The sequence below is a fragment of the Oncorhynchus masou genome, chromosome 18, assembly GCF_036934945.1.
Source record: "Oncorhynchus masou masou isolate Uvic2021 chromosome 18, UVic_Omas_1.1, whole genome shotgun sequence".
In the NCBI taxonomy this organism is placed as follows: domain Eukaryota; kingdom Metazoa; phylum Chordata; class Actinopteri; order Salmoniformes; family Salmonidae; genus Oncorhynchus; species Oncorhynchus masou.
The window spans coordinates 19,913,253-19,934,888 of NC_088229.1; the positions used below are offsets into that span (position 1 = coordinate 19,913,253).

Sequence of the window (21,636 nt, forward strand, 5' to 3'; positions counted from 1 at the left end):
GTGGTTAGGAGGCCACGGAAGCAGACAAGGTGGTGGACTAAGACTATGGTGAAGTGGGGGCCACGTCCAGCACCAGAGACGCCACCGCGGACAGATGCCCACCCAGACCCTCCCCAATAGGTTCATGTTTTGCAACATTTTTGTCCTCAAATGAAACTGGTATATTTTTCTATTTATGCCAGTTCCTTTCAGCCCATTGGTATCTTTAATTTATGGTAGGGAAACAAGTTCCCTACCTTCTCCCTTTTCTACTTGCCTACTTCATTTGTGTCGTAGTGCTGCAATCAGTTGGTTGTACATTTGGATTGAGCAGATATTCACATATATTTTACGATCGCTGCATTTCGATAGCTATACATCATAACGCCTCCATTTTTATTCATAATATCATTAATAAATATAATAAAATGTTTAAACATTTTTTTCCATAAATAATGTTTTTTTATTTATTAGTTAATTATAAATTATTAATTTAATTGAGTAACAATTAAACATAGTCAGTGGATGAAATAAATAACTGTCATCAGATTAATGAAAGTCAAGTCACGACAATATTGTTTTATCAAATGATTTGTTGCTTCGTCTGCAGAAACCAGGTTACTGCTACTGGATCTCACACAAAGAGAAATGTCCGTGTGTCACGCCCTGGTCGACATATTATATTTATCTTCATTTATTTGGTCAGGCCAGGGTGTGACATGGGTTATTGTGGTGTGTTTTTGTCTTGGGGTTTTTGTGGGGCGTATAGTACAATCTATGGCTGCCTGAGGCGGTTCTCAATCAGAGTCAGGTGATTATCGTTGTATCTGATTGGGAACCATATTTAGGCAGCCATATTCTGTGAGTGTTTTCGTGGGTGATTGTTCCTGTCTCTGTCTTCACCAGATAGGACTGTTTAGGTTTTCACGTTTCCGTTTGTTGTTTTTGTTCATGTTCAGTATATTCAAGTCTGGTCTACTTTCATTTAATAAACATGAGTAACCATCACGCTGCATTTTGGTCCGCTCCTCCTTCAACAGAAGAAAGCCGTTACAGAATCACCCACCACAACAGGACCAAGCGGCGTGGTAACAGGCAGGTGCAGCAAAGAGAGGAATGGACATGGGAGGACGAATTGTTCGGGGGAAGGACCCTGGGATCAGCCTGGAGAATATCACCGCCCCAAAGAATAACTGGAAGCGGAGAGAGCTGAGAGGCGCTGGTATGAGGAGGCAGCGCGGCGACGCGGATGGAAGCCCGAGAGTCAGCCCTAAAAATTTCTTGGGGGAGGCCTCAGGGAGAGTGTGGCAGAGTCAGGAGTCAGACCTGAGCCCACTCTCCCTGTTTATCGTGAGGAGCCAAGGAGGAGACCAGAACCAGAACCGGTGTTGGAGGTGAGCGAAGCAGAGACTGTGAAGGAGTTAATGGGGAAATTGGAGGAGAGAGAAATGAGGGAGTTGCTGTGTTGGTGCTTTTTGCATGGAATTCGCCCGACGGAATGTGTCAGGGATTTGATGGCACCTGGGTCAGTGCTCCATACTCGTCCTGAGGTGCGTGTTAGTCGGCTGGTGAAGTTGCTGCCAGCCTCACGCACCAGGCCTCCTGTGCACATCCCTAGCATTGCACGTCCTGTGCCAACACAGCTCTCAAGATCTCCAGTACGCCTTCACGGTCTAGCCCATCCTGTGCCACCTCCACACACCAGCCATCCGGTGGCAGCACCCCGCACCAGGCTTCCTGTGCGTGTCCTCAGCCCAGTACCACCAGTGCCAGCACCACGAATCAGGCCTACAGTGCGCCTCGCCTCTCCAGCGCTACCGGAGCCTTTCTCCTCCCCTACGCTGCCGGAGTCTCCCGCCTGTTTAGCGCAGCCAGAGCCTTCCTCCTCTCCTGTGCTGCAGGAGCCTCCCACCTGTTCAGCGCTGTCTGAGCCTTTCTTCTCTCCTGCGCTGCCGGAGCCTCCCGCCTGTTTAGCGCAGCCAGAGCCTTCCTCCTCTACAGCGCTGCTGGAGTCTTCCGCCTGTTTAGCGCAGCCCGAGCTGTCAGTCTGCATGGAACAGCCAGAGCTGTCACTCTGCATGGAGCAGCCGGAGCTGCCAGTCTGCATGGAGCTGCCAGTCTGCAAGGAGCTGTCAGTCTACAAAGAGCTGTCAGTCTGCACGGAGCTGTCATTCTGCAAGGAGCTGTCATTCTGCAAGGAGCTGTCAGTCTGCAAGGAGCTGCCAGTCTGCAGGGAGCTGCCAGTCTGCATGGAGCAGCCAGAGCTGTCAGTCTGCAAGAAGCCGCCAGAGCTGTCAGTCTACATGGAGCAGCCAGAGCCGCAAGTCAGCATGGAACAGCCAGATCCGTCAGTCAGCCAGACTCTTCCAGATCTGCCAGTCAGCCAGACTCTTCCAGATCTGCCAGTCAGCCAGACCCTTCCAGATCTGCCAGTCAGCCAGACTCTTCCAGATCCGCCAGTCAGCCAGACTCTTCCAGATCTGCCAGTCAGCCAGACTCTTCCAGATCTGCCAGTCAGCCAGACTCTTCCAGATCTGCCAGTCAGCCAGACTCTTCCAGATCTGCCAGTCAACCAGATTCTTCCAGATCTGCCAGTCAAGCAGACTCTTCCATATCTGCCAGTCAGCAAGACTCTTCCAGATCTACCAGTCAGCCAGACTCTTCCAGATCTGCCAGTCAACCAGATTCTTCCAGATCTGCCAGTCAAGCAGACTCTTCCAGATCTGCCAGTCAAGCAGACTCTTCCAGATCTGCCAGTCAGCCAGACTCTTCCAGATCTGCCAGTCAGCCAGACTCTTCCAGATCTGCCAGTCAGCCAGACTCTTCCAGATCTGCCAGTCAACCAGATTCTTCCAGATCTGCCAGTCAACCAGATTCTTCCAGATCTGCCAGTCAAGCAGACTCTTACAGATCTGCCAGTCAACCAGATTCTTCCAGATCTGCCAGTCAACCAGACTCTTCCAGATCTGCCAGTCAAGCAGACTCTTCCAGATCTGCCAGTCAAGCAGACTCTTACAGATCTGCCAGTCAGCCAGACTCTTCCAGATCTGCCAGTCAACCAGATTCTTCCAGATCTGCCAGTCAAGCAGACTCTTCCAGATCTGCCAGTCAGCCAGGATCTGCCAGAACCGTCAACCAGCCAGGATCTTCCGGATCCAAATACCTGGCTGAGCTTCCTCTCAGTGCTGAGCTTCCTCTCAGTGCTGGGCTTCCTCTCAGTGCCGGGCTTCCCTCAGTCCCGAGCTTCTTCTCAGTCCCGAGCTTCCCCTCAGTCCCAAGCTGCCTCTGCCCCGAGCTGCCCCTCTGTCCCGAGCTGCCCCTCAGTCCCGAGCTGTCCCTCAGTCCCGAGCTGCCCCTCAGTCCCGAGCTGCCCCTCAGTCCCGAGCTGCCCCTCAGTTCCGAGCTGCCCCTCAGTCCAGTGGGGTTCTGGGTGAGGACTTCTAGGCCATGGTCGGCGGAGAAGGTGGACTATCCTAGGACGCGAGGAGGGGGGACTAAGACATTTATAGAGTGGGTTCCACGTCCCGCACCGGAGCCGGAGCCGCCACCATGGACAGACGCCCACCCGGACCCTCCCTATTGTTTTGATGTGCGTCCGGGAGTCCGCACCTTAGGGGGGGGGGTTCTGTCACGCACTGGTCGACATATATTATATTTATCTTCATTTATTTGGTCAGGCCAGGGTGTGACATGGGTTATTGTGGTGTGTTTTTGTCTTGGAGTTTTTGTGGGGCGTATAGTATAATCTATGGCTGCCTGAGGCGGTTCTCAATCAGTCAGGTGATTATCGTTGTCTCTGATTGGGAACCATATTTAGGCAGCCATATTCTGTGAGTGTTTTCGTGGGTGATTGTTCCTGTCTCTGTGTTTAGTTTCACTAGATAGGCTGTAAAAAGGTGTGATCTGAGTGGGCATTCTATGTTACATGTCTAGTTTGTCTATTTCTATGTTTGGCCTGATATGGTTCTCAATCAGAGGCAGGTGTTAGTCATTGTCTCTGATTGGGAACCATATTTAGGTAGCCTGTTTGGTGTTGGGTTTTGTGGGTGATTGTTCCTGTCTCTGTGTTTGCACCAGATATGGCTGTTTAGGTTTTCTCACATTTATTGTTTTTGTTGGTCTATTCATGTATAGTTTTTCTATATTAAAGAACCATGAATAGAAACCACGCTGCATTTTGGTCCGCCTCTCCTTCGTCTCAAGAAAACCGTTACAGAATCACCCACCACAACAGGACCAAGTGGTGTGGTGACAGGCAGTGGTAGCAGGAGCAGCGAAAAGAGGAATGGACATGGGAGGACGTTTTGGACGGCAAGAGTATGGACTATACTACTTGGGAGGAAATAGACAGGTGGCGGTCGAACCAGGAAGAGTGCCGGAGCCTGCCTGGGATTTGCTGGAGGGGTGCGAAGAGGGGTATAGGAGAATGGAGTTGGAGAGACAAGCACGCCGGCGCGGTAGGAAGCCCAAGAGTCAGCCCCAAAAATTTCTTGGAGGGGGCACACAGGGAGTGTGGCGAAGCCAGGTAGGAGACCTGCGCCAACTTCCTGTGCTTACCGGGGGGCGAGAGAGACCGGGCAGGCACCGTGTTATGCGGTGGAGCGCACGGTGTCCCCAGTGCGGGTGCACCTGTGACATTTAGCTCCAACATGCAGAACTAGTGAAATAAAATGATGACAGTTGTGATAAAACAATAGAAATAGAAATAGCACTATATACTGTACATCATAGCAACTGTAGCAATGATGCATAAATACATGTCCAACAGGGTGGAGGCGGAGTAAAGACTGTTAAGGGGGAGGGGTGGCATGACCATAGGGAGAGCAGAGGCATGACCGTTTACTGAAATAAAAACAATAAGTATTTTTAAAAAACATACATTTAAAAAGTAATAATATACATATGAACAACTGTAACAGTGATATACATATCTGTAGGACCATAGGTGGAGTAGCAGGGGGAAGGGGTAGTAGGTAGCAGACTAGAGGAGGTTATTCACAACAGTCAGCTGGGTAGCCTAGTTGTTAGAGTGTTGGACTAGTAACCGAAAGGTTGCAAGTTCAAATCCCCGAGCTGACAAGTTACAAATCTGTTGTTCTGCACCTGAACAGGCAGTTAACCCACTGTTCCTAGGCTGTCATTGAAAATAAGATTTTTTCTTAACTGACTTGCCTAGTAAAATTAAGGTAAAATAAAAAAAATAAAAAAAATATGCACATGCTCTGAGGGCACGTAAGAGATGCTGTCTGGTCCAGGAGCCTTGCGGGGATTAACACGTTTGAATGACTTCCATACGTCCTCAGTGGAGACTGTAAGTATGTAGCCTAATTTGTCATCAGGGCTCTCGGCAGCTCAGGGTTGTTTTGCTCGAATCTTGACAAAAAGGTAGTTAGCTTGTCCGGTAGGGTGGCGTTGGTAACCGTGATGTGGCTGGCTTTTGTTTTGTGATCCATGACCGTTAGAAGCCCCTGCCACACATGCTTTGTCTCCATACTTGTGTTTCGTCATCTTGATCGATCTGCATATGTCATATTTGTACTGTTTAACCAAACTACTGTCCATCTTGCCCTATTTATAACCAAACTACTGTCCCCCGTTCACCTTGACCTCTTTATAACCAAACCATTGTCCCCTGGTCACCTTGCCCTATTTATAACCAAACTACTGTCCCCGGTCACCTTGACCTGTTTATAACCAAACCATTGTCCCCTGGTCACCTTGCCCTATTTATAACCAAACTACTGTCCCCCATTCACCTTGATCTCTTTATAACCAAACTACTGTCCCCTGGTCACCTTGCCCTGTTTATAACCAAACCAATGTCCCCTGGTCACATTGCCCTATTTATAACCAAACTACTGTCCCCCATTCACCTTGATCTGTTTATAACCAAACCATTGTCCCCTGGTCACCTTGCCCTGTTAATAACCAAACTATTGTCCCTGGTCACCTTACCCTGTTTATAACCAACTATTGTCCCCGTTCACCTTGCCCTGTTAATAACCAAACTACTGTCCCCAGTCACCTTGCCCTGTTTATAACCAAACTATTGTCCCTGGTCACCTTACCCTGTTTATAACCAACTATTGTCCCCGGTCACCTTGCCCTGTCACGCCCTGGTCGAAATATATTATGTTTATTCTTCATTTATTCGGTCAGGCCAGGGTGTGACATGGGTTATTGTGGTGTGTTTTTGTCTTGGAGTTTTTGTGGGGCGTATAGTATAATCTATGGCTGCCTGAGGCGGTTCTCAATCAGAGTCAGGTGATTATCGTTGTCTCTGATTGGGAACCATATTTAGGCAGCCATATTCTTTGAGTGTTTCGTGGGTGATTGTTCCTGTCTCTGTGTTTAGTTTCACTAGATAGGCTGTATAGTTTTTTCACGTTTCCGTCTGTTGTTTTTTGTACATTTCGATATTTTCATGTCAAGTAATTTTTCCATCATTAAACATGAGTAACCACCACGCTGCATTTTGGCCCGCTCCTTCTTCAACAGAGGAAAGTCGTTACATGCCCTGTTTATAACCAAACTATTGTCCCCGGTCACCTTGCCCTGTTTATAACCAACTATTGTCCCCGGTCACCTTGCCCTGTTTATAACCAACTATTGTCCCCGGTCACCTTGCTCTATTTAAAACCAACTATTGTCCCCGGTCACCTTGCCCTGTTTATAACCAAACTATTGTCCCCGGTCACCTTGCCCTGTTTATAACCATACTATTGTCCCCTGGTCACCTTGCCCTGTTTATAACCAAACTATTGTCCCCTGGTCACCTTGCCCTGTTTATAACCAAACTATTGTCCCCTGGTCACCTTGACCTGTTAATAACCAAACTATTGTCCCCGGTCACCTTGCCCTATTTAAAACCAACTATTGTCCCCAGTCACCTTGCCCTGTTTATAACCAAACTACTGTCCCCGGTCACCTTGCCCTGTTAATAACCAAACTATTGTCCCCTGGTCACCTTGCCCTGTTTATAACCAAACTATTGTCCCGGGTCACCTTGCCCTGTTTATAACCAAACTATTGTCCCCTGGTCACCTTGACCTGTTAATAACCAAACTATTGTCCCCGGTCACCTTCCCCTGTTTATAACCAAACTATTGTCCCCTGGTCACCTTGCCCTGTTAATAACCAAACTATTGTCCCCTGGTCACCTTGCCCTGTTTATAACCAAACCATTGTCCCCGGTCACCTTGCCCTATTTATAACCAAACTATTGTCCCCTGGTCATCTTGCCCTGGCGGGGGCGTATGCCTTATGGCTAACGAGATGTGGTGTGATCACAAAAACATACAGGAACTCAAATCCTTCTGTTCTACCAAGGGAATTCTCTTCGATTATAATCACAGCCGTATATATTCCCCCCCAAGCAGACACATCGATGGCTCTGAACTAACTTTATTTGACTCTTTGCAAACTGGAATCCATACATCCTGAGGCTGCATTCATTGTAGCTGGGGATTTTATTAACAAGGCTAATCTGAAAACAAGACTCCCTAAATTGTATCAGCATATCGATTGCGCAACCAGGGCTGGCAAAACCTTGGATCATTGCTATACTAACTTCCGCGGCGCATATAAGGCCCTGCCCCGCCCTCCTTTCGGAAAAGCTGACCATGACTTAATTTTGTTGATCCCTGCCTACAGACAGAAACTAAAACAAGAAGCTCCCACGCTGAGGTCTGTCCAAGCTGGTCCGACCAATCTGATTCCACACTCCAAGACTAAATAACTTTTTGCCCGCTTTGAGGACAATACAGTGCCACTGACACGGCCTGCAACGAAAACATGCGGACTCTCCTTCACTGCAGCCGAGGTGAGTAAAACATTTAAACGTGTTAACCCTCGCAAGGCTGCAGGCCCAGACGGCATCCCCAGCCGCGCACTCAGAGCATGCGCAGACCAGCTGGTCCCAACTATTGTCCCCGGTCACCTTGACCTACCTTGACCTATTTATAACCAACTATTGTCCCCGGTCACCTTGCCCTGTTTATAACCAACTATTGTCCCCGGTCACCTTGCCCTGTATATAACCAACTATTGTCCCTGGTCACCTTGCCCTATTTATAACCAATCTATTGTCCCCGGGCACCTTGCCCTGTTTATAACCAAATTACTGTCCCCGGTCACCTTGCCTTGTTTATAACCAAACTATTGTCCCCGGTCACCTTGCCTTGTTTATAATCAGCATCTCTCTCTTTCAATTTTTCTACCAGGCTGCTATCAAATCACAGTTTTTGATACTGGTACCTTTTGAAAGACTCTGTATCACGTCATCTATGTCTTTTTTGATGAATCCGTTGACCGAGTTGCCGTATTCATGAACGAGGCTATCCGAAACATATTCCAGTCCACGTGATCAAAACAGTCTAGGAGCGTGAATTCTGATTTGTCGGACCAACGCTGTACAGGCCTGAACATCGGAACTTGCCTGTTCAGTGTTTGTTTGTAGGCGGGAGAAGCAATATTGATTCATGGTCGGATGGAGAGTGCCTTATACCTGTGTCAAAAAGGTGTGTAGCAGTGGTCAAGAGTAGAATTTCCACGAGATAGACAGTCAATGTGTTGGTAATAATTTGGGAGCATGGTTCTCAAAGTACTTTTGCTAAAGTCTCCCGCAACAATGAACGCTGCCTCCGGGAATGTGGTCTCCAGTTTGTTCAGGGTCCAATGAAGATCTTTGAGAGCCTTTTTGTCGGTTATAAAGCAGAGCGGAGCCCACCACCCTTGCTCTTGCCAGAGAGAGCCCACTTCCTATCCGCTCGAAGAAAACTGTAAAACCCTCTGGCTGTATATAATCCGATTAGATGTCGAAGGAAAGCCAAGTCTCAGAAAAACAGAGTATGTTGCAGGATCTGATGTCCCTCTGGAAGGAGATCCTCGCTCTGAGTTCGTCAAGTTTGTTCATTAATGATTGAACATCTGCCTCTCCATCGGCGTCTTCGCTTCCTACTCTCCGGTCGGACTCACAAGCAGCTTGACGCCTCGCCGAAGAAACTAGTCCATTGTTCTGCCGACTCATGGAATTCAGGGAGGTTGTGTGGACGGTGAGTACCCAGCAATTCGTATGCCAAAAGTTCTACCCGGGTGTGTGGTAATGCATAAAACAAACTGATTAAGAACAACACACAAAAAAGTACAAACCTGCAATGTTTTATCGGAGCTCGACTTGTTAAGCAAATGTTTAATCCTGAACTTATTTAGGCTTCACATAACAAAGGGGTTGAATACTTATTGACTCAAGAAATTTCAGCTTTTCATTTTGAATTTATGCGCAAACATTTCTAAAAATATATTTCCACATTGACTTTATGGGGTATTGTATGTAGGCCAGTGACCCAAATAATGTCTAAATGTAATCCATTTTTAATTCAGGCTGTAACACAACAACATTTGGAAAAAGCCAAAGGGTGTGAATACTTTCTAAATGCACTGTGCATTATACAAAACAAAGGTAAGATACACCACTTATGGAAGTGGTATGTTTAGTGCCATAGACTAAGAGGACCCAGTGGATTAGTGTGTGTGTGTGTGGGGCGGGGGGGGGGTGTATGTGTATGTGTGTGTGTGTGTGCGTGTGTGCGTGTGCGTGTGCGTGTGTGTGTGTGTGTGTGTGTGTGTGTGTGTGAGCTCCTCTCGCTCCCCAAGGATCTGAGAGGCCAGACATTCCTCATTATGCAGACTCACATGCTGTTTGATGTGGGCTTGTGGGCTAAACAGCGTGGCAGAAATACCTTTACCTCTTATAACTAGTCCCCAGTGGGACTCAAACGCTGTCATTTACCATCAGCTCCATTCTTTGTAATCCCATATAGCTCTAACCGCAGCCTGCCACCAGCACACCCCTGGGACCCCGCACCCATGACAGAATACATGCACAGTGTTCACAGCTTCAGTCACCGGCACACAAACATAGACCTACAGTAAGCTTAGTACCATGGCCATCGGTCACCAAGGATTTCTAAGGAACAGCATTTGTTTAGTCATCCTTTTATAAAAGATATGATTTGGTTCTTACAACAGTTGTCTGCTTCATATCCTTCTCTCTGGTTGCATGGTCCTGTATTTGTGGCTCTGTGACACCAGATTTCAGATTGTCCTCTAACTTTGACTATCTTTATGGCCCCCAGAATAACTGTTACAACAGAACACATTACAGAGTCGGATTACAGAGAAGCTACACAGCATCTGGAAGTGAACAATTTCAAGCAATGACCTAAGATGCTCTTTAGTGCGGTAAAACGTATCGACTTTTGTACTTTTAATCCATCAAAGTTTATAAAAAAGAAAAGAAACCGAGCTGCAGCAGTTATGCTGTAGTGGCTTCATCATAACCAGGGTCTGAAATGGAGCTGGCAAAATACAAGAAATTACAGCTCTGGTCGCAAAGATCCATCCAAATGGATCCTCTGCTCCTCGCTCCACACTATAATGTACTCGCCATAATTCAACATGAAAAGATGGGGAGTACTCTGACACACAACTATGAATATATTATGAGGTGAAGATGGGGTAGAGGCTTTGTCTCCTTTCATTTTTATGAGGCTACGACACATACTACATTCTTAGAAAAAAAGAGGCGCAATCTAGAACCTAAAAGGGTTCTTTGGCTGTCCCCATAGGAGAACCCTTTGAAGAACCCTTTTTGGTTCAAGGTAGAACCCTTTCCACAGAGGACTATACATGGAACCCAAAAGGGTTCTAACTGGAACCAAAAAGGGTTCTCCTATAGGGACAGCCGAAGAACCCTTTTGGAACCCTGCAGTCAGCTAGCAGATGAAAGTCGTTTTATGTATTCTTGTCCAGAAATGTTGTCTGGGGTTATGGCTCTCTGGGTAAATAATAGATAGATATACAACTCCCGGTGGGGGGTGGATGCTATTGTGGGACCTGGAACACATCAAATAACTTAGGAGAAAGATAAGACTAGAAACCGATTGTAAATCTCAATAGGTCTTAGTAAGAGAAGCACTGCGTTCTAAATTAGGTTTGTCAATCCCTATATTACAATCACTTAGTCACAGAAAGCTGTTGTGATGTAAATAACGTAAATGAGATCAATGGTTTGACACGTCTTGTAGTTTAGCTCCTCTCAGCAGGACATCACTCAACATCTTTTGCTCAAACTTCAGGTTTCCAACATTTACTACATAGTAGGAGCACAAATCACATACTTGCATAAGGACAAATGACAAAACCATATTGACAAAACCAATATTGAAATATGAAATATAAACAATGGAAATGGTAAAAATAAAAATATGTGACCAACATACTGTTTATTTGAAACTGTGTTTGTGTGTGTGCTTGTCCGTGTGTGTGTGTGTGTGCAGTGCACACATACACATGTCTGTCTGTCAGAGGAACCTGGGTTGCAGACCCAGTCTCACATATTATTTGAAATGTCCATTAACCTGCTGGTGGCAGGATGTGTAATCAGCACCTTGGCAGTGTGAGGAAACAGGCCATTACCCAATACCTACACCATGTCCAGAGCAGATCAGTGTGTGTGTGTGTGTGTGTGTGTCTGTGTGTCTCTCTGTGTGTGTGTGTCTCTGTGTGTGTGTGTCTCTGTGTGTGTGTCTCTGTGTGTGTGTCTCTGTGTGTGTGTGTGTGTGTGTGTGTGTGTCTGTGTGTGTGTGTCTCTGTGTGTGTGTGTGTGTGTGTGTGTTGTGTGTTTGCGTGCCCTGGGTTATTTCATCATTACAGCAGGAGACAGCCACCAGGATCAGGAAAGGAAACATCGCACCAACACCCTTACCTCAGCTCCCATCCTGCCTTCCAGTGTGTGGATTGGCCTGGGGCTTGGTGGATGGATGATGATATCTGTTTTTCATTTTGTGCAAGGTTGAACCCCAATATCGCACTCAATCAACGGTATTTAAACTTAACCCTCCTGGAGAATTAATAATTTTGCATTTAAAGTGAAATAATACAATAATGTGAAGCCTTAGAAATGATCAGTGGATGGATGAATCGACTTAAAGTGATGTCATTTGTCACTGTATGTATGGGGCCTCTGGGTGTCAGCCCTTGATGGATGAAAAGCTGGACCAGGTCTGTGGAGATCCTGAGTGAGAGAACAAAGAAGGGGAGTGAGGGATGGAGGGATGGATGGAGAGAGTGGGCTTTGTTAATGATGAGGTCATATGTACTTGATGGAGATCAGCTGTGATTAAGCTATGATGAGGGATGTCAGACTGAGCAGCGAGCTTAATGAGTAATGCTCTGAGACGGGATTGGAGGAGACAACGGTGTCACAATGAGCTGGATATTATGCCTCAAGATAAGTTGCATCCAAAACTGGCACCCCTAGTCCCTACATAGTACACTTATTTTGACCAGGGCACATAGGGAGTGAAGTATATGGGGAATAGGGTTCCTATTGGGGGAATACTGTAAATAGATTCTGCCACAAGGAGTATCTTCATAAGCACAATCATTTGTGTGGCTACGCATTATTCCAGTGTCATAAGGATTGAGAGTTCAGAGTGCAGCTAATATCTGACATCCTGCCAAGGCATCAACAAATAATTAGAGAAAAATAATGAGCACTGAATTAACTATTAGGCTCTCTGAATTATTAGGCTCTCTGTCATAAATCCTTATCTGGTTTATGCTCTGCCCCTCAGGGGGAAATGGAAGCAGGTTTAAATGTGAGACCATTGCATCCATGATAGGAGTATTTTGGTTGAAATAATTCACATGCTCCCTGTACCCATAGAGCAGTGAACTCAAAAGACCCTGATGGTATATGGGGAAAAGTTTCAGTCACAGCTGGAGTAAGTTTTCAAGGCCAGTGGATGGATTGATTTATGGATGCATGGTTTCGATTAGGCTAAGAGAATGTGCATGTCGTGTCTCATCCGGCTAGCGACAGAGGGACTAAACAAGATTCACATCCAGCTGTGTTCAATCTAAGAACAGAGAGAGAGTAAAATAAAAATCTGTTGAGAGCAAGCCCATCAGGAAGACCCTGGATATAATCTCTTTCCAACTCTATTACCAGGAAACTTTCAGGAAACAGAATGGCTCACCATTGCACACCACACATACTCTCTCTGCCTCTCTCTCTCTCTCTCTCTCTCTCTCTCTGCCTCTGCCTCTGCCTCTCTCTCTCTCTCTCTCTGCCTCTCTCTCTCTCTCTGCCTCTGCCTCTCTCTCTCTCTCTCTCCCCCTCTCTCGTTGTCTCTCTCTCTCACTCTCTCTCTCTTCATACGTAAAGAGGAGAACGGGGATGACGATGGGGGAACTGGGCTTTAGATAGAAGGGGAAGCCTATAATTGTTTATGGTTGTAATATATATTGTATACAGCTCCCAGGAAAAGAGAATTACATCCGAAATTACAAAGATGTCTCTGTGAGTTGTCAGCAGCAGCAGCAGCAGCAGGAGTTATATGGGCCAGGGGGCTGGGAGGCTGGGGGGCTCTGGAGTGACGATTGGGCTGCTGTAGTGAGGGGGACACTGGGGAGCTACATATTCCACTATAGGGGCTGAACACAGACATCTGACCTATGCAGAGTCAGCAGTTACAATGCATAGTGTTCCTTATACAGTACATTACACAGCCCCTGCTTTAGCAATGGCCCAGATTAGACAAAAGTCTGTGTGCTAAACTAAGCACAAAGCTCATAAAGCTACACACAAATACATCCCCTAGAAATGCTACAGCAAAGCTAAGATACTACTCCTTTAACAGAACCTTAAAATGAAAATATGATGTGTTATGCTTCTCTGGTTAAAGTATTGGTCACCCACATTTCAAATGCATCTCTTTTTGAGGATGCTTTATAAAGCATGGCTACTAGCTGTTCCAAGATGGAGGAGAAGGCTTCCTTTGCCTTTCAATTGAGAAAGAGAGAATCTCTCAGAGCATTGTAATGACAGGAGCCACTTGGCAGGAATAATCAGCTAATTCAGAAGCAAACAAGAACATGAGGGAAAGCATCACTCATGTGGCCTTTAGCATCTGGCTAACAAGAGTAAAATCAAGCCTCGGGTAATAGCATCTCTTCTCTTTAGTAATTACCACAGTAAAATAGAAAGCATCCTCATCACTCTTGACTGCGTTGGGATTAAGACGCCTGAGCAGACGAGAGAACAAACACGAGAAAGAGCAGCTCCATTCAGTCCTTGGACAAGGCTATTGATTGGGATGCCATATTAAACAATTGTGTTGTTATTGTATTGATACACATTTAAGGCAATTGTGAGTGGAAATATGTCAGATATCTGTCAATGGATAACCTCTTTGCCGAATCACCAAGTCAAGGCTTAAAGGTGATTTCAGGTTCACAGAGGACCACAAAGAGGTCTGAGTGTGAGAAAATATAGGAAGTAAAGTTTATTTCTCTACTGCCGTGTCTCTGTGTGACTGGGTCTTTGAATAGCATTGTCCTGTCCTGGTACGCCACTGTCAGGGTCCCCGTCTTCACATCTGAGGGTGTGTGTGTGTGTGTGTGTGTGTGTGTGTGTGTGTGTGTGTGTGTGTGTGTGTGTGTGTGTGTGTGTGTGTGTGTGTGTGTGTGTGTGTGTGTGTGTAGCCTCTCAGCTACAGCTAGGGGAATGTGTGTGTTTCTGGAGAGAGAACACTTCCTTTGTATGGTCCTCGACTCTTCGTAAAGGTTACAGGAGATTTTATGGGCTAGGTATGTCCACTCTGGGGTATTAAGGAAAAGTTCACCACTTATTTCAGTCAATATAATAACATCCTTCATTCAAACCATGTATACTGCAAACCTATATCCTCAAAATAATAATAATTCATTTGATTTAAAGTTCCTTTCAAAAAACCCAAGGACACTATTCTCTATGGCTGTGTCTAGACAGTTCATGCAGATACAGTATTTTGATATATGATTTCTGATCATGGAATTCTGAGTGTGTCATGCCTCTACACTTACATTAAAATGTGTCTACCGTGTCCACAGTGTGTCCGGTTTCCCTTTTTCCGTGCTATATTCAAATGCCAGTATGCATTCTACGGTGGAATATGACATTTTTTATAATAACACAAGAACAACTGATGGCAGTAGCAAACTACTGTAGCTAGCCAGCTAACCTCTGTAATTAGCCAGCAATCTAGCAAGCAACGCTAATGGTAATCCAAATGGGTTTGCATTACTCTTTTTTCAAAATATTAGCTAGCTGGCTAGCATTTATGAGTCCGGAAACGTTCCTCAGACGCTAGGAGGAACGTATTTCCTCCAAAGTTATGATGAAAAGGTGCCTCTAGGTCCCAAAACACAAGTTTTCTGGAGACTCGTGGGAGGAGAGATGATGACATTGCTCACTGTATGTGCTTTTGGTAGCCTGTTGGCATCCAGACTGAGGAGAAGTCTGCACACCACCTCCTGAAGTGGTCAGCCAATATCTGAACACAATCAGACCACAAAGTGACTTTTGTGCATCTAGACCCGTCTTTCAATGTGATCTTTGTATTATAATAGTATAAGTCGCATGTAAGTGTCAAGTGTAGACACAACCTATTGTCTGTTCTATCAGCTATGCACTCTTCGGGAAAAAAAAGGTGCCATCTAGAACCTAATAAGGGTTTTCGGCCTTTTGAAGAACCCTTTTTTGGCTCCAGGTAGAATCCTTTTGGTTCCAGGTAGAACATTTTTGATTTCCACATAGAACCCTTTTGACAGAGGGTCCTACATGGAGCTTGAAATGGTTGTATCTGGAACCAACAGTGGTTCTAACATGGAACCAAAAAGGGTTCTCGTATGGGGAAAACTGAAGAACCCTTTGGACCCATTTTTTCTAAGAGCGTCGAGAAGATATGCTGTATGACGCCCTGATCAAATAAGTCATTCAGCAACACAGGGACATGACATTTACATTGTTATATTTATCCAATATTCAATAATAATGTATAAGCTATTTAGTGATATACAGTACATTCTGAAAGTATTCAGACCCGTTGACTTTTTCCACATTTTGTTAAGTTACAGCCTTATTCTAAAATTGATTAAATAAAACATTTTCCTCATCAATCTACACACAATACCCCATAATGAAAAAGCGAAAACAAGTTTTTATAAATGTTTGCACATTTATAAAAAAAATCTAAACAGAATTACCTTACTTACCTTACTTTGCTATGAGACTCAAACTTGAGCTCAGATGCATCCGGTTTCCTTTGATCATCTTTGAGATGTTTCTACAACTTGGTTGGAGTCCACCTATGGTAAATGCAATTGATTGGACATGATTTGGAAGGGCACACACCCATCTATATGAAGGTGCCACAGTTGACAGCGCAGGTCAGAGCAAAAACCAAGCCAAGAGGTTGGAGGAACCCACTCCTCAGTAAGAGGCACATGACAGCCTGTTTGGAGTTTGCCAAAAGACTCTCAGACCATGAGAAACAATATCTCTCGTCTGATGAAACCAAGATGGAACTCAGCACACAGCCAAAACAACGCAGAATGTCCTTGAGTGGCCCAGCCAGAGATCGGACTTGAACTCGATGGAACATCTCTGGAGAGACCTGAAAATAGCTGTGCAGCACCGCTCCCAATCCAACCTGACAGAGCTTCAGAGGATCTGCAGTGAAGAATGTGAGAAACTCAAAACCCAAATACAGGTGTGCCAAGCTTGTATCGTCATACCCAAGAAGATTCAAGGATGTTATCGCTGCCAAAGATACTTCAACAAAGTACTGAGTAAAGGGTCTAAATACTTAAGTAAATGTGATATTTCTGTTGTTTTTTCTTATATACTTGCAAAGATGTCAAAAAACAGTTTTTGCTTTGTCATAATAAGGTATTGTGTGTAGATTTCTGAGTTAAAAAAATATATATTTTATAAAAAGGCTTTAAAGTCGAGTGGTCTGAATACTTTTCGATGCACTGTAATACATAGGATATTTAATGATTTAATACATACGATGTTTATTGATTTAATATAGAGGATGTTTAATGATATAATATAGAGGATGTTTAATGATTTAATATAGAGGATGTTTAATGATTTAATATAGAGGATGTTTAATGATTTAATATAGATGATGTTTAATGATTTACTATAGAGGATGTTTAATGGTTTAATATAGAGCATGTTTAATGATTTAATATAGAGGATGTTTAATGATTTAATATAGAGGATGTTTAATGGTTTAATATAGAGGATGTTTAATGGTTTACTATAGAGAATGTTTAATGGTTTAATATAGAAGATGTTTAATGGTTTCATATAGAGGATGTTTAATGGTTTAATATAGAAGATGTTTAATGGTTTCATATAGAAGATGTTTAATGGTTTCATATAGAGGATGTTTAATGGTTTACTATAGAGAATGTTTAATGGTTTAATATAGAAGATGTTTAATGGTTTCATATAGAGGATGTTTAATGGTTTAATATAGAAGATGTTTAATGGTTTCATATAGAAGATGTTTAATGGTTTCATATAGAGGATGTTTAATGGTTTACTATAGAGAATGTTTAATGGTTTAATATAGAAGATGTTTAATGGTTTCATATAGAGGATGTTGTCAGGGAAATGCTTATGCTGTTGTAATGTGTAAACATCTACTGATGAATAAATCACATTTGTTTACTGTGGTGGAGGGCAATGCCTAAAATGGCAATTAAGCTGAAACAGACTGAGAAAACAAATGGACATAATTGCATACATTTTGTTCTCTGGAAACATGCCATGTACTTAACAGAACCACACAGATCTACAGGCACTAATGTTTGAAATGTAACTACTAATTATGTATATACACTCATTACACAAATTACTGGCCTAAATACTGGAGGAGTTTGTGAAAATGTGTAGAGTACTAAAAACACACTAAAGGTCAAAGCGTGTGATAAGTGGAGCAAATCTAAATGTGTTGGTCGTTGTCCTCTACAGATAAATATGTATGCATGAATGCACACTGAGCAACACTGAGCTGTGTGCCCCCGTCAGCGAGGTCAAGCGGTCCTGTGTCCTCCAACCTTCTATTGAGGTTAATAATTCAGAGACCAATTAAGTTCTGGGTAGAATGTGGAATATTGGAATGTTCTGGAGGGAGTCTGTGACTGACAACGGTACCTCCCTCGCCCCCTAGTTTATTCACTCTCCACCCTCTCTCCTTCTGTGTGAAGAGGGTGAGGGGCCTCTAACCTCCCTCTCCCACCCTCGCTCCCTCACTCACTCCCGCTCACTCCCGTGCTCCCTCCCATTCGTTGCTCCCTCTGCGTGATGACAGTGAGGTACCCTGCCTCTCTAACCCATCTCCTTCTCTCCATCACCCTACCTCCCTCTCTCCCTCCCTGCCCTTGATTGTGGGGCCTGCTAGGGGATGGACTTAGTGACAGTGACATTAACAAGACCCTGCCGAGGGGGCCAGGCCAGCTGAGTGCCCATTAACAGACACTCGTTAGCCTCATTAGGCGACATATGCTTTAAATCACAGCTCCCGGAACAAAGGGCCAATTAACGATTGATTTCAGAGCTTTTATTTCTATTTCCAGCCACTCAGCACTGGCGAGCAAAAACAAACCTGGCAGTTTGAAAAAGGAAACTAACAACTCCAGAGAATGCAGTTAGACCTCTGACAGGATCAAGAAAATGTTTCAAAGACAGCATATACGCTGAGAACAGCTTTATACACATAAAACGGTGATACTGCAGTGGAGACCGTCAGCATACATTTTTTAACAACAGTTGAATGTTGCATAATGTTTTGTTTGCCTCCACTAGTTTTGGAGGGTAGCCTAGTGGTTAGAGCGTTGGGCTAGTAACCAGAAGTTTGCAAGTTCAAATCCCCGAGCTGACAAGGTACAAATCTCTCGTTCTGCCGTTGAACAGGCCATCATTGAAAATAAGAATTTTTTCTTAAAAGTTCAAATCCCCGAGCTGACAATGTACAAATCTGTCGTTCTGCCCTTAAACAGGCCATCGTTGAAAATAAGAATTTGTTCTTAACTGACTTGCCTAGTTAAATAAAGGTAAAATAAAAATAAATAAATATATAGATTGCTATGCAAATGACCAATATGACTCCCCTGTGATATCTGTCTGTCTCGCTGCCCTTTTCCAATTTCCTAATGAGTGTTGTCCCCAGTAAAGTTGACCAATGATAACCGGACGCATTCTATTCAGATCCTCAGGGAAAACAACAATATTAGGGGAGCCTGAAAATGTCTGCCACTTCTTATCAATTGTGAGCATTATTGTACAAAACGATATGTACAAAAAGATATATGTCAAGCGAATATACACATTTCTATCAATGGAGGCTGGTGGGCAGGGCTATAGGAGGACAGGCTCTTTGTAATGGCTGGAATGGAATTAGTGGAACGATATTAAACACATTAAACATATATAAAGCACGTTTGACTCCGTTCCATTGATTCCATTCCAGCCATCACAATGAGTTTGTCCTCCTATAACTTCTCCACCAGCCTCCACTGATGTATATACATATGTTGATAATGGGAAGAGTAAGGAGAGTAGATTAAGCAACATTATAGTAAGCTGGTATAAACACACCTCACCATGTGGGGTGATGTGATGTAAACTTTGTGTAAATGACTCATCTATGACACTGTTGATTCCTTTGGAAAGTACAGTGAAACTGAAAGTAACTGTACAGTGAAAATCACACTTTTAAAAGTTAATATTCTGTTAACTCACCCAAATAATGTTGTTGACTCGTATTTTGTGGCCAAAGCATAAATTTAACAAAAAAAAACCCTTCAAAAACCCCACCTCAAACTTGTATTTCACAAACAGACTGTTTCAAAACTGTTTGCTATTCTCTCATGGAGTATGATGAGCTGGCCAATCAGCGGTATAGAGAAAGATGGACAGGCCAATCAGTTAATCTACTCACATTAATATTTTCTCTGACCAGTATACGCCCACACCATTCTGTTGTTGGAGTATTCAAACACCATTCCAACACAGAAAATCTTAATGACCATTTTTTGGAAGGAAAACTATTTCACTCATATTGTAAGTAATTATAGGTCATATTTCATAATCTGTAAATCTGGAAACACTGGACAGTTACTTGAAACTCTTTTATATAGCAACAATCCATAGTGAGATTAAATGCATCAAAAGGGTTTAAGTTTGACAGAGGAATTGAAGTTTAGCCAAACCTAGAGCTCGTCAGCAGGGCAATCAATCAGTGTTGAACTTTCCGCCAATTGCAATTCAGCTTAAGCCCCTGAAGCCTGATTATGAGGCATTAGTGTCCACACACTCCCTGAATAGAAATGATTGCCGGCTGGGAAGCAGCACAGCTACTAATAGTAATCTCAACACATCCTGCATTAAAACTTTTCTTTTTGCCTACAGGGCAATAATAGCAAAGTATTAGAAAAGCTAATATTAAAGCAGTATAAATACATAATGCAAACATTGGGACAAAAGAACTGTGCCACTGCAGTGGATTTACCCCAGCTTAGACTTTGTTTCCCTCCTGCTTTTGTTCTGACTAAGGGAGGAGAAGCGGATGGAGGTTGGTGGAGGTCGATACTGCTTTTTTAAATTTCTTTTTTAAATTTCTTTTTTACAAATTACAGTGTGAATCAATACTGCGGTTGTGCCAGGCGCCAAGCATGCCATGACAGCCTGGGCAGGAGGAGATGGACTGAGATATTTTTGAGAGTCCCTCTTTGTATGTACTGAGGGGGAGGCAGGAATGCAAGAGGGGAGGAGAAGAGGAGGAGAGGGAGGCAAGGAGGCGAAGCAAAGACACAGGTGACACTTAGCATCCCTCTTGTATGTAGGCTACGGGGGAATGCGAGAAGGCACGGCAGGGGGGAAGGCAAGGAGGCACAGCCAGGGAGAAGGCGAGAAGGCACGGCAGGGGGGAAGGCAAGGAGGCACAGCCAGGGAGAAGGCGAGAAGGCACGGCAAGGGGGAAGGCAAGGAGGCACAGCCAGGGAAAAGGCGAGAAGGCACGGCAGGGGGGAAGGCAAGGAGGCACAGCCAGGGAGAAGGCGGAGGCACAGCCAGAAGGCACGGCACGGGGGGAAGGCAAGGAGGCACAGCACAGCCAGGGGGAGAAGGCGCCAGGGAAGGCACGGCAAGGGGGAAGGCAAGGAGGCACAGCCAGGGAGAAGGCGAGAAGGCACGGAGGCCGGGGAAAGGCACAGCACAGCCAGGAAGGCAAGGAGGCACAGCCAGGGAGAAGGCGAGAAGGCACGGCAAGGGGGAAGGCAAGGAGGCACAGCCAGGGAGAAGGCGAGAAGGCACGGCAGGGGGGAAGGCAAGGAGGCACAGCAAGGGGGGAAGGCAAGGAGGCACAGCCAGGGAGAAGGCAAAGAGGCACAGCCAGGGGGACGGCGAGAAGGCACGGCCGTGGGGAAGGCGAGAAGGCAAGGCAGGGGGGTAGGCAAGGAGGCACAGCCAGGGGGAAGGCAAGGAGGCACAGCCAGGGGGGAAGGCGAGAAGGCACGGCCAGGGAGAAGGCGAGAAGGCACGGCAGGGGGGAAGGCAATGAGGCACAGCCAGGGAGAAGGCAAGGAGGCACAGCCAGGGGGAAGGCGAGAAGGCACGGCAGGGGGTAGGCAAGGAGTCACAGCCAGGGAGAAGGTGAGAAGGCATGGCAGGGGGTAGGCAAGGAGGCACAGCCAGGGGGGAAGGCGAGAAGGCACGGCAGGGGGGAAGGCAAGGAGGGACAGCCAGGGAGAAGG

General features: G+C 45.1%; 1 protein-coding gene across 1 annotated transcript; it reads left to right on the forward strand.

Moving 5' to 3' along the window:
* Nucleotides 1–20,738: 20,738 nt before the first annotated feature.
* On the forward strand, nucleotides 20,739–21,335 carry LOC135559317 (uncharacterized). Its single transcript, XM_064993499.1, has one exon. It carries the CDS (start codon nucleotides 20,739–20,741, stop codon nucleotides 21,333–21,335), a length of 597 nt encoding a protein of 198 aa, XP_064849571.1.
* The last annotated feature ends 301 nt before the right edge of the window (nucleotides 21,336–21,636 follow it).